General features: G+C 37.8%; 1 protein-coding gene across 1 annotated transcript in view; it reads right to left on the reverse strand.

The window, feature by feature from the left end:
* LOC123679756 (mitogen-activated protein kinase 1) overlaps nt 1-14647 on the reverse strand; it is a 40998-nt gene that overhangs the window by 8993 nt on the left and 17358 nt on the right. The window contains exon 4 of the mRNA XM_045617224.1: nt 13745-13879. Within this exon, the coding sequence (XP_045473180.1) occupies nt 13745-13879 (135 nt within the window). The remainder of the gene's footprint in view (nt 1-13744; nt 13880-14647) is intronic.

Below are 14647 nucleotides of genomic sequence, written 5' to 3' on the forward strand. Positions count from 1 at the left end.
TATGAAGTACAAATGTATCTTCTTAGTCATTTGTAGACATTGACTCTTATCCTAGAAATTCCAGATATTTACCTGGGTTTTCTAAATGCGGTACCATACTTGTCATTAATGAACGGTGCTCGTTTATACTAGAAAATAAAGCTTTAACCATTTCTTTACTCAATGTCGAGTTCCAATTTGCTGATCATGAATCGAAGTGTAGCTCAGCAGTAACTAGTGTTTCATCTTTGTCCGTAACCTATGAGTGGTTTATTGCTTCAGGGGCGTTTCAAAAGTTTGCGCTTTTATAGTCTATTAGGCCAATTGAAAAGTCCCCGGTCTGATGCACAGATGGCGGTGCTAGTATTAAATCCATATGATTTCTAGTTAGTACCAACCTTCAAACGATACGTGTTGAAATTTGACAGCAGTTCGACTATTAGTTTGTGGGATATGGCGTTGTAAGTTTTTTTTTTATTTGAAAAAGTTGAAAAAAAATTTCATGTGCTGATAAAAATATTGGATTTCTGAAGAGAAAATATGCAGTTGAAGCAAAATCTTGGCTTGATAAAGAGTTTCCGGGGTCTGCACCAGGAAAATCAACCATCCCTGATTGGTATGCTAAGTTTAAACGTGGTGAAATGAGCATCGAAGACGGCGAACGCAGTGGACACCCAAACGAGGCTATAACCGACGAAAAAATCGAAGAGTTCACAAAATGATTTCGAATGACCGTAAAGTGAAGTTGATCGAGATAGCACATTGTGAAGATATTATCTGAACGCGTACATCATTTCATTCACGAATATTTGTACATGAGAAAGCTGTTGCAAGATGGGTGCCGCGCGAGCTCACAATCAATCAAAAGCAACAACTTGTTAATGATTCTGAGCAGCGTTTGAAGCTATTTAAGTGCAATAAACCTGAATTTTTGCGTCGATATGTGACAATGGATGAAACATGACTCCATCATTTCACTCCGGAGTCCAATCGACAGTCAGCTGAGTGGACTGCACACGATGAACCGAATCCAAATCGAGGAAAACACAACAGCCCGCTGGCAAGGTTATGGCATCAGTACTTTGGGATGCGCAAGGTATAATATTCATAGATTACCTCCGAAAGGACCAGACCATCAACAGCGTTTATTCTATAGCGTTACTGGATCGTTTAAAAGGATGAAATCGTTAAAAAAAGGTGCTGTTTCATCAAGACAATGCGCCGTGTTACAAATCAATGAAAACAATGGCAAAATTGCATGAATTGGGCTTCGAACTGCTTCTGCATCCACCGTAATCGCCAGATCTGCCCCCATCGACTTTTTCCTGATCTCAGACCTCAAAAGAACGCTCGCTGAAAAAAAAAATTAGCGCCAATGAAGAAGTAATCGCCGAAATTGGGGCATATTTTGAAGCGAAAGAAATCGTACTACAAAAATGAAAAGTTGGAAGATTGCTATAATCGCTGTATCGCCCTCGAAGACAACTATTTTGAATAATAAAATCGGATTTTGCCAAAAAAAAAGGTTTTACTATGGTAGACCGGGGACTTTTTAATTGGCCTGTTAGTTTGTGTATTATGAGATGATTTCGGAGGGATCCCGCACTTGCGGGATCGGATTCCCTAGCCCCCCCAGCTTGTAAAAGCGGATCCATCACGCCGATATATAAACGTCCGCTTTCCGCGAAAACGCTTTTCTTTTCCGCATCACACCACCACCACCAGTGGACGCTTGATTAATAGCGAGCTTTAGACAGACGTCCGGAGCTTTTCCCGTCGCACTTTTTCATTAATCAAAAACCCGGGAAGGAGGATTGGCCGTCCTGCGTTGGTAATCCCGGGCCCACCCTCTATTCAATCGGGCCGGGAAGGGATCTCGTTGCCATCGCAGTTTTTGCGATTAAAAGTTCGCGGATGAAAGGGCAGAAATATCCGAGAGAGGGATTTCAATTAGTTCGACGAGGCGTGCGTGTTGTTGAGGATATGATTTTTCATCGGGTCTCGTTATGGTTGGATTTCGCGGATTGGCTAATTGCGCTCTATTTCTGCGGGAAGATTGGCTGGTGGGGTTAGGGCGAGGTTGAAGGTTGCATTCGCCTGAGTGCACGAGATGCGATGCGATTTTAAATAGATGCGATGCGATTCTAAAAAGATACGATACGATTCTAAATGACTTTGAAGAGATTCTAAATAGTTACCACACGATTCTAAATAGATACGATGCGATTCTAAATGATTTTGAAGCGATTCTAAATAGTTACCAAACGATTCTAGATAGATACGATGCGATTCTAAATGACTTTGAAGCGATTCTAAATAGTTACCACACGATTCGATTCTGAATAGATTTGATGTGATTCTAAATAGATTCAATTCGATTCTAAATAGATACGATGCGATTCTAAATGACATTGAAGAGATTCTAAAATAGTTACCACACGATTTGATTCTAAATAGATTTGGTGTGATTCTAAATTGATTCAATGCGATTCTAGATAGATACGATGCGATTCTAAATGACTTTGAAGAGATTCTGAAAAAGTTACCACACGATTCGATTCTAAATAGATTTCGTGTGATTCTAAATTGATTCAATGCGATTCTAAATAGATAAGATGCGATTCTAAAAGACTTTGAAGCGATTCTAAATAGTTACCACACGATTCGATTCTAAATAGATTTGGTGGGATTCTAAATTAATTCAATGCGATTCTAAATAGTTACCACACGATTCTAAATAGATACGATGCGATGAAAATTTTAAGGATTTTAAATAACTGGGTTTCCGATAGGAATCAAACAATTGAAAATTGTTTAAATTATTATAATAACTCTGTTTATTATTTTTTGACGTTTCTCAAATCATTTGTGTTCAACATGTTACGCTATTTTCAGGTGTACAACTATGCTTCCGACGTTTTGCAATAGATGGCTGTAGCAGTAAGTGGTATTCAAAATAAATAGATTGTAAATATCATCTTTTTTTGTAGAAGGTATTTGTAAACATTACGCCATCAAAATATTAGTCGATTTATGTTCGCATAATAAAGTTATCCTCGATTAAACATGTCAGCTTACGAGCCATTAGCGGGAGGTTTTAATTTTCTGATTTAATATGAAGAAATCTGCGGCTCAGGCTTATCGAAACTCTCGAATACCTATGGCGAGACCGCTATTAGTGACAGAACGAGCTGAGAGTGGTTTCAATGCTTCAAAAAACGGCGATTTTGACGTCGAAGACCAGCACGGCGGTAGACGAAAGAAGGTTTTCGAAGATGCAGAGAGTCGAACCCAACAAGAATTTGCAGCATTATTGGGATGAAGCAACAAGCCTTTTAAACAAACCTGAAAGTCATAGGAATGATTCAGAAACAAGGAAATTGGGTGCCGAGAGATGTTGAACGCCATTTGTTTGCTTGTAAACAGCTGCTTGCAAAGACGGAAGGGATTTCTGCATCGCATAGCGACTGGAGACGAAAAATGGGTTCATTACTATAATCCCAGCGCAGTAAATCATAGGGAAATCCCAGCCATGCTTCCACGTCGACGGCCAAACCGAATATTCACGGTTCCGACGTAATGTTAAGTATTTGGTGGGATCAACTCGGCGTAGTGTATTATGAGTTGTTAATATTGACTGAAACAATCACAGGCGATCGTTATCGATTGCAATTAATGCATTGAAAGACAAACGGCCGCGTTTCAACGATAGACCTGATAAAGTGATTTTACAGCAAGACAATGCTTTACCCTATGTTGCGAAAGTGGTCAAGACATACTTGGAAACGTTGAAATGGGAAGTCCTACCCCACCCGTTGTATTTTCCAGACGTAGCTTCCTCGGACTATCACTTGTTTCAAATTTTAACACCAGTTTCACTATAGCCGTTCGAGAAGCTGCTTCAAGACAAGACCATCCAAGAGTGCTTTAGTTTTGCAAACTGTGACTGCAAGATTTTCACCATTTTTGTAGTAAATTTTAAACTATTTCAATGCGCGTTGTTGAAGTGTGGATCGTACCATTTTCATCAATGGCGCGTAGTCCGTACTTGTCAAATGTCAAGTGACAGATGTCTAGATGGCGGGCTTTTCAATTCCTATTCGCATTGGAAAACCCTGTTAACAAAAATAACCCAGTAAAAGCCCCCGGAGTTAGATAACTCAACCCTCATTATATGGTCTTCATCTCCCCCACAGCAACAAATACAAACGATGATGGCCAACGAAAGCAAAACGAAGAATTGACCCGCGCAAAAAACATTAAGACGTCTTAAAAGCCGGTTCTATATACGGTCTGAGGAGTGAAAGTTTTCAGGTTTTCCACGGCGTGGAAAACCCATTCGAAGTTCATTACGTCGCTCTTCAGAACCGGTGATGAGAGCTATTAATAAAAATTGGATCGATTGAACTCGACTCGGTCAGGGGGTGTGACTTGGGCCTCTTGCCTTTACACTTGATGGAAGCGGTATGCAGCTCGCTGAACTGATGCAGGCCTACGTCGCAGCAGAGACACAATCGAGGTGAACTTGGTGGGTTTGCGTTTTGAAATGTGCAGAATCTAGAATAATGTGTATTCGAAAATGTCCAAAAGAGTATTGAAGCCTTTTGCGTGTTTTTTTGGTAATAGTCCTTGATCTATGATTTTCATTCATTCATTTCTTTTTCTGATAGAGCAGAGGCGGTATGAAGCTGAATTTTTCATATAAATCATTTTTTCGATAGCTTCACCCAAAATATAAACCAAGTGTCAAACCAGTAAAAACACATTTTTTCTTAGAAATTCTATTTTATACGCCAACATAGACACCTCCTCCAAGAGTGATATATGTACTCCAACCATGGACTAATAAACATAGATAGAGGGAGTATACGCAATTTTTGCATGTATCCAACATGGTTAGATTATAGGACCAATTCAAAAGTCCTCGGTCTGATGCACAGATGGTGGTGCTAGTATTAAATCCATATGGTTTTTAGTTAATAACAACCTTCAAACGATACGTGTCAAAATTTGACAGCAGTCCGACCATTAGTTCGTGAGATATTGCGTTGTGAGTGTAGCTACTTTTGTTATTTGAAAAAAGATGGAGAAAAAATTTCGTGTGCTGATAAAATATTGCTTTTTGAAAGGAAAAAAATAAGGTTCAAGCAAAATCTTGGCTTGATGAAGAGTTTCTGGTGTCTGCTCCAGGAAAATCAACCATCATTGATTGGTATGCTAAGTTTAAACGTGGTGAAATGAGGACCGAAGACGGCGAACGCATTGGACGTTCAAAAGAGGCTGTCACCGACGAAAATATCAAAAAAGTTCACAAAATAATTTTGAATGACCGTGAAGTGATGTTGATCGAGATAGCAGACATTGTGGAGATTTCATCTGAACGTGTACATCATATCCTTCACGAATATTTGTACATGAAAAAGCTGTGTGCGAAATGGGTGCCGCGCGAGCTCACACAATCGATCAAAAGCAACAACGTGTTAATGATTCTGAGCAGTGTTTGAAGCTGTTTAAGTGCGATAAACCTGAATTTTTGCGTCGATACGTGACAATGAATGGAACATGAATCCATCATTTCACTCCGGAGTCCAATCGATAGTCAGCTGAGTGGACTGCACACGATGAACCGAGTTCAAAGCGAGGAAAAACACAACAGTCAGATGGCAAGGTTATGGCATCACTATTCTGGGATGGGCCAGGTATAATCCATTGATTACCTCCAAAAAGGCCAGACCATCAACAGCGATTATTATACAGCGTTATTGGATCGTTTGAAGGATGAAATCGTTAAAAAACGGGCCATTTGAAGAAAAATGGTGCTGTTTCATCAAGACAATGCACCGTGTCACAAGTCGATGAAAACAATGGCAAAATTGCATGAATTGGGCTTCGAATTGCTTCTGCATCCACCGTATTCGCCAGATCTGGCACCCCAGCGACTTTTTCCTGTTCTCAAACCTCAAAAGAATGCTCGCTGGAGAGGAATTTAGCGCCAATGAAGAAGTAATCGCCGAAACTGAGGCTTATTTTGAAGCGAAAGACAAATCGTACTACAAAAATGGTATCGAAAAGTTGGAAGATCGCTGTATCGCCCTCGAAGACAACTGTGTTGAATAATAAAATCGAATTTTGCCAAAAAAAAATGTGTTTTTTTATGGTAGAAAAGGGACTTTTCAATTGGCCTGTTAAAACCACGAAATTTGTGTGATACTGAGTTATTCCCTCAATCCCGCACGATTTTGTTATTCAAACTACGGCAGAATGATTTACGACTGAATTAAAGAAAAAAATGTTCGTGCAGTCTAAACGATTGTTCAAGGAACGAACGCTGAATGCAATATTCGAAAATGATACAGGTCCGTTCCTCCTTTAAAACCGTTGTAAGAAAGAACGGCCGTAAATTTTATGCAAAATAAATTATTTCCTGTTTCGGCCATACACGCCATCTTGAGATTTCCGCAGAAATCTAAAACCGCTACGTGTATATACAAAATGACACCGACGCCAAAGATTTTTCCTCGGAAAATAAAATATTCAATCAAATTCGCCCGCTGGCTTTCCTCATTTTCCCCGAAAGTTTCGGTTGGGCTGAAGTATATTCGGAGTTGCTAATTTAACAGAAAGTCCCTTCCATCTACACCACCCGCCGAATTACATCACAACTCACGAATCCACAGAAAGTAATCCGGGACGAGTTTCAATTTCCAATTTTCGGCCCAAAAAGTTTTTCAGTTACATTCCCGAAGTTTACCCAATCGCTTAATGGAAATCTGCCATTTGATTTGCATAAGAACAATCGGTTTCTGCGGTAGACAACTGTTTTCGAACATAGGGATTCGCTTTCATTATAACGGGTGTTTTTTTTCGAGGTATATAACTTTAAGTTGGCATTACTGTTCGAGATGGCGACCGATTTAACAGCTGTCCAGTGATTTATTCTCAGTTTGGTTTGGCAATTCATCATGAATAGACTCACGCCTGAACAACGCTTGCAAATAGTGCAATTTCATTTCGAAAATAATGCTTCTGTGCGGAGTACGTATCGCGCACTACGTACATTTTATTTTGTTTAGCGATGAAGCGCACTTCTGGTTGAATGGCTACGTCAACAAACAAAACTGCCGCATTTGGAGTGAAGCTAATCCTCAAGTGTATGTCGAAACACCGTTACATCCAGAAAAACTGACTGTTTGGTGCGCTTTATGGGCTGGTGGAATCATTGGTCCGTATTTCTTCAAAAACGATGATGGCCAGAACGTTACAGTCAATGGTGATCGGTATAGAGCCATGATAACTAACTTTTTCATTTCTGAATTGAACAACCATGATGTCCAGGAGCTGTGGTTCCAACAAGACGGCGAAATATGTCACACAGCTCGTGCCACAATCGATTTATTGAAAGACACGTTTGGTGACCGCCTAATTTCACGTTTTGGACCTGTGAATTGGCCTCCAAGATCTTGTGATTTAACACCGCTAGACTACTTTCTGTGGGGCTCTGTAAAGTCATTGTATAAAGTGTTTCTACTCTCTTCAGGAATACTTCTCAGATGCTACTTGATTGTATATAATCATTTTGGACATATCCTATACCTTCTTTATATTTTTCTGTATTCATACATGTAAATATGTGGTTTGAAGGATAAATATATATTATTATATTGGTCTATGCGGATAAGCCACAAACCCTTGACCATTTGAAGACAACATTCTCCGTGTTATTGCTGATATACCGCCACAAATGTTGGAAAAAGCCATCGACAATTGGACGTCCAGATTGGACTACATCCGAGCCAGCCGTGGCGGTCATATGCCAGAAATCATATTTAAAATGAAATGCCACAAGATTATCTTGCGGATAAATAAAATTCATATCAATCGAATAATCCATCGTTGTTTTATTGCAATTTAAAATTCTATAGCTCTAAAAAAAACACCCTTTATAAATACCTAAATATATCAGAAATTCAGAAAACAAACTTCAATCACGCCAAACGACGTGAAACAACCGATGACAATAGGAGAGCAAAAGTTGCCAAACTTTTGAGTTCAGCAGGTGAATACAGAAAATAATTAATATTCTGCTTAATATAAATTCGACAATCAGGAAAAATATCGGATTCCAAATATTCAAATATGCATATTTAATCGGGAATCACTCAAATAAATATATTACATTCAATATAATATACATTCATAACGATATAGTAAAATTGTGGATTTAAAAATATATCACAATCCGACAACGTAATCTAACCATGTTGGGGACATGTAAAAATTGCGTATACTCCCTCTACCTATGTTTATTACTCTATGGTAACAACAGATCCAACTAGGTTGAAATTTAATTTATATATGCACGATAATTAGGCGAATACTCATGCCGAATTTTATAGGATGGTATTAACAGTACCGCTCATCCAGATAAACAATCCAGATAACAATGACGTCATAGTGAATCATCTCTTAGAAATTCAGTTACTGATCCAACGCATGAATGACGAGCGCTCAAAGGCTCTTGTCGTCAAATCAGTGTTTTTTTTTGGTTTTTTTATTTTTTTAGCGATACATCCTCATGAAATCATGCAATACCCTTCATATTCGACCTTGACAACAAACAGCAAAGTTCAAAAATAAATTCGACGTCTATATCCGGAAAATACGAATAAATAACATTAACCACTTGTGAATACATATCTATTGTATCTCGAAAATAAACACTAAAATCGAAAACAAAAGGAACATAAACAAAGTTACCCACAATTATATTATCCAAATAAACTCGTAGGCTAATTTGGATTCAACAATCAAAATTCGGCTCGAATACGTCTTCATGATTCAACAGAATTCTCTGTCTGACGTTCGATGAGAATCGTCGAAGTGCAAATACGTTGAACTTTTGACGCAGTGTGCCAAATGACTGGCCAAATTCGGTTGGTTCGTTTGTTTCTATTATATCGCGATTATCTTCGTGATGTCATATAAATTTGTCATTCGACTAGCGCCTCCAATCAAATATTGATTCACGGTTTGATTTAATGCTGCAGAATTTCCGGATATTGGTTTCGATTCGAAATATTTGTGTACTCGATTCGAATGTTTGTTCGCTAATGTTTGGTGTTTTAAACGGATGGAACATAGTTGCCATCTGGTGTATTCAGGTACGATTGACCCCTAATGGATCAATGGAAAGGTCGAAAGGACTGGGCTTTTGAAAGCTGGGTTTTTGTTTCAATCATAGAGTAATAAACATTGATAGAGGGAGTATACGCAATTTTTACATGTCCCCAACATGGTTAGATTACGTTGTCGGATTGTGATATATTTTCAAATCCACGATTTTACTATATCTTTATGAATGTATATTACATTGAATGAAATGTATTTATTTGAGTGGTTCCCGATTAAATATACAAATTTGAATATTCGGAATCCGATATTTTTCCTGATTGTCGAATTTATAATAAGCAAAAGATTAATTATTTTCTGTATTTACCTGCTGAACTCAAAGGTTGGCAACTTTTGCTCTCCTAGTGTCATCGGTTGTTTCACGTCGTTTGGCGCGCTTGAAGTTTGTTTTCTGAAATTCTGATATATTTAGGTATTTATTTCAATATATTTCGAGTTAATATGAAACGTTGATTCACTGAGAGACATAAGAAGTGCGTTCTTTGTGGAAAAACTCACAAATAATAAATGCTCCCTCTATCTAGGTTCATTACTCTGAGGTTCCAATAGTTCCAATTTTGACAGTATAAAAATATTATCAGTAGTCATATCCCTAGGACATTGACAATAGACGAGATAATTTTATAAAATCGAATTCTAGTTCCTCGAACTGTTTTCGAGATATGATTCTTAGTTTGAAGCATTATATTCATCAAATTTGTCGAAAAAAAGTCCTACTTCAAGAAGTACTACAGATAAATGAAGGCAAGTGAGGTTTCGAAATAAGAATAAGAGATTATGAGGATGATTGAAAAATTGAGCATTCTCGTTAAAAAAAAAAACAGGGTGATATCGTGTTTCACCACTTTCGGACCAGCCTGTAGAGCCAAAAATAATTCAAGCTCACACGCTGAGAACTCTCGGTTCCGTCAAAATTTTAATCATTCTCCTAGCCCAAAATTTCCAAGGGTTATCAACCGATCGAGCACTATTGACTCACCCTGTAGATATGAAATATTGATATGACCTTCACAAAGGAAAACAGCCGAATCAATAAAGAAAATAAACGGTTTCATATTATATGGCATTTTCTTATTTATACGTTCTAATGCCGCCACTTGGGCAGCGTTGAGTAAAACTGAGTTTTGGAGTCCTCTTTGGATTTTCCCCTTTTGCTTATTTTTTTTTGAGAAATATTTATGAAAACATCCATTCTTTGTGTGTTCAATTAATATCACTCAGTGAATTGACATGATTTGAAAAGTATGACAAAAAATCCTATTGTATAATATACGTATACAGGGTGGTCCAATGAAATCGTAACACCTCGATTTTCCGACTTTACAATGAAAATGTGGAAAATCGCTCGGATCCGATTTCCACATTTTCATTTCAAAGCCGGAAAATCGAGGTGTTGAGTTTTCGTTGGACCACACTGTACGTGTAAATTATCTTATTTTTTGTCCCCTGAAGTAGAGAATAACGAGTGCAGCTGTATTCTGATATTCAGTTTTACGAGAATTAAGGTCAGATTGAATATTAAACTTTATTTTCAAAAATATTTAAAAGAAACCAATTGTCCTTGTTTTGGCAATATTCATAACACTGAAAAGTATTCGAGCCAGTTCAGTAATACGCAAATAAATCGATGTACACTGTAAATTTTTATTGCTTGCAATGCATAGACATCTACAGCGATTAGAATAAATAACGGCAATAAAGAGAGTTCGTTTCTCTGAACTGGCGCACTCCAACCATCGAAAACATTGTATTTCCATTCGTGGAAATCCAAATGACCGAAACAATTCAAACCGAAATATCAAATGGGCTATGATTTACATGAACGAAGTCGAGATAACAAAATCGAATTCAAAATGAAACGAGTCCCCAGGATCAGTGGATAAATTGACCAGCAGATGTGAGATGATGCCATTAGTTATAGTGAATTATGTCATTATTATGAGATAGAAAGTGCGTAATGCATTAAGTGATTCAATGTGAAAACATCGTCATCGTTCATTGAATAAATTTGTGTGCGATTGTTCTTTGGGAACACCGTGATATCACTTTGACGAAATGTCTGTTGGGTGATTTTGAATGAAGGAATTCGAGGTCAACATCAATTCTGTCCGTTCGCTGTGCATTGTATAACTCTCGAATGAAATGTATTAGATGAGAAAGCTGTGTGCAAAATGGGTGTCGCGCGAGCTCACAATCGATCAAAAGCAACAACGTGTTAATGATTCTGAGCAGTGTTTGAAGCGGTTTAAGTGTAATAAACTCGAATTTTTGCGTCGATATGTGACAATGGATGAAACATGGCTCCATCATTTCACTCCGGAGTCCAATCGACAGTCAGCTGAGTGGACTACACACGATGAACCGAATCCAAAGCGAGTAAAAACACAACTGTTAGCTGGCAAGGTTATGGCATCAATATTCTGAGATGCGCAAGGTATAATATTAATTGATTACCTCCAAAAGGGCCAGACCATCAACAGCGATTATTATATAGCGTTATTGGATCGTTTAAAGGATGAAATCGTAGAAAACGGCCCCATTTGGAGAAAAAGAAGATGCTGTATCATCAAGACAATGCGCCACAATGTCACAAATCAATGAAAACAATGGCAAAATTGCATGAATTGGGCTTCAAATTGCTGTATTCGCCAGATCTGGCCCCCAGCGACTTTTTCCTGTTCCCAGGCCTCAAAAGAATACTCGCTGAAAAGAAATTTAGCGCCAATGAAGAAATATTCGCCGAAACTGAGGCCTATTTTGAAGCGAAAGACAAATCGTACTATAAAAATGGTATCGAAAAGATGGAAGATCGCTGTATCGCCCTCGAAGGCAGCTTTGTTGAATAATAAAATCGAATTTTGCCAAAAAAAAAATGTGTTTTACTATGGTAGACCGGGGACTTTTCAATTGGCCTGTTATACAATGTTCTTCCTCTGAACAACAAAATATATTTCGACGAATGGACGGTTTTTTCGATTTGTTTTGGTTATTTGCGAGGAGGGTCGAAAAAACGCCAAGATACAAAAAGACAAGAGAAGTGTGAATAAAAGATTTCATCTAAAAAATTGAACGTTTCCAGTGTATCAATTATTTCCTACGCTTTTTCGTTTCTTGAAAAAAAACATAATTCTATGTTTCATGACATGTCAGTTTGAGAATATTATATCATACATACAGAAATCTACTATTTGGAGGTTTAAGAAATTTTGTGAGAAATTACACGAATATACACGTTTTCCATTTTTTAAATTCAAATCCTATTCAAATCGACATTACGAAAATCTTTTCTCATAATCACACTTAGTTACGAATTTATACCCATTCACGAATTTACCCACTCCAATTATTGAGCCCCAATATTCAAATGTGAATATCTCATTCCTTTATAGAAGCGCAATATATGCAAAATTGAAATTGAAATCATCCAACTTTCAAAAGGCGTAATTTCTCCAACTTCAGACAAACCGCAATCAACTTAAGCGGGGATTATAACCGAAACTGGACGTCCAACTTCTTCATCGAATCAGACGACGTAAAAGTTTTCAAATTCTACATTTCATCCTACGTATCCTCGAGTCCACACATAACCTCAAACACACATCTCGCGGCTCTACCATTCGCAATATTTCTCTTTCGCTCCCCCCATTCTGTGCTAATTGGACCCTCGCATTCTGTGTTTTTCGCTTTATGGTCCTCGTGCATTATCCTTCGGAGCAATTAGAGCATTAGAGGGAATTGAATTTCGCAGGGTTTTCTCGGAGTGCGGTCTGACGTATCCAGCTAGCCTGTTGCGGAGAAAAATTTCATTTCGCTTCCATCTACACAACAGGGGGAGCTAACGGGTTATTTTTAGCTGCATGAGAAGTTTCTATGGTTGTAGTCTATGGTTTGACAGTTGACAATGTCAATCTGTGTTGACATTTCTGTTCGGTAAGGTTTGGCAATTCATCAGGAATCATTTGAGGCCAGAACAACGCTCCCAAATTATGTAAATTTACTTTGAAAATTGGGCTGATTTGAAACTAGCCGAAGATGTGGTAAATATACAGGGTGAGTCAAAAATGTGTACCGAGCTTTTTGGGGGTGATAGGATATTGAAAAATAAGTATAGTTTGATGAATAAACTCATAGACCGAAATGCATGATAAGAGAGATATATCCTTCCAAAGTTGATGAAATTAAAAAAATTTCACCGCATAAATCCTAAACGGTGAATGCCATTACACTTCTACATTCTGGATATTGTTATTAAGGGTGTTTTTAGAGGATGAGTCATGGTTTTTTTGAGACAACTTCAACACCCCCTGAAAGATCGGTAGACATTTATGCCTCACCCTGTATAGTTATCGCACTCCACTCCGTGGAGAAATTCTGTTCTTTGGAACTTACGCATTATGGTCCCCTGAATAAAAAATTGCATTGAAAGTTTTAGCAGCTCGAGTAGTTTTGGAGATATGGCCTCTCAAAGTCAGAAAAACGGGATTTTCACATATTTTTTCTCCATCAAATGTCGCTCAGAATTCTTTTTATCAGCGAAATATACACATTCTAATTCAACAACATTGAATCAACTTACCTTCAAATCACAGGTAGTATTAAGGAGGAGATTGCTAGGCTTTAGATCTCTATGAAGTACATTAGCCGAATGTATATACTTCAAACCTCTCAGAATTTGATACAGGAAGTAACATATATGATCGTTGCTCAATCTCTGAAAAAAAAAAGAAAAAATAAGAATCAATTAAGTTATATCATTCACAACTGCTGGCATACTTTAAATACATCTTAAGGGATCCGTTAAAAACAAAATATTACAGAGATAAACTATAAATCCCTAACTATAACAAAAAAAATTAGTAAAACTCTAAAATGAGATCGGGAGCTTTTGGGCGGTCGTTCTTTCATGCGCCAATTGCGTACATAGCTATATGTGGTCCCCAAGGGTTCAATCGATGCTCAAATTCATATGGTGCTGATGACGCCTTCTATACAAAATTTTGCACGAAGCTTGAAATGGTTATTCTTTATACATTCTGAATTTTCTATGGTTCTGGTTATGTCATCACTTTGAGGACAGATTCGTCATCAGTTGTCGTCGCGTGTAACCATTTCTGGGTCAAAATTCAAAAATTACAGACGAAATGATAAAAAAGAGAAACAGGAACAACTAGCTTTACGAGACATCATACCAATACATCATACGCACTTCTCTATATTCTCAGAGAGAATGATGACTGAGTCATTTCTGTCTAAAATATAGTCGAAGGCTAGAGTAAACAAGTTCAAAGTCGAGACAAAACGAAAGACGACAAGAGTTGATAAAATTTATCACCAACCACAAGCCTAACACTGATAATGAGTGTCTTACTGCATGAGACGCATATGTGCATACCGTAATTTCGTAATTTCGGCAAACTAATTCTATTATGATTATAAATACGCACCACCACAAATTCACCCTCAAATACGTCACGTGTGA

This window comes from Harmonia axyridis, chromosome 5 (genome assembly GCF_914767665.1).
Source record: "Harmonia axyridis chromosome 5, icHarAxyr1.1, whole genome shotgun sequence".
NCBI lineage: Eukaryota > Metazoa > Arthropoda > Insecta > Coleoptera > Coccinellidae > Harmonia > Harmonia axyridis.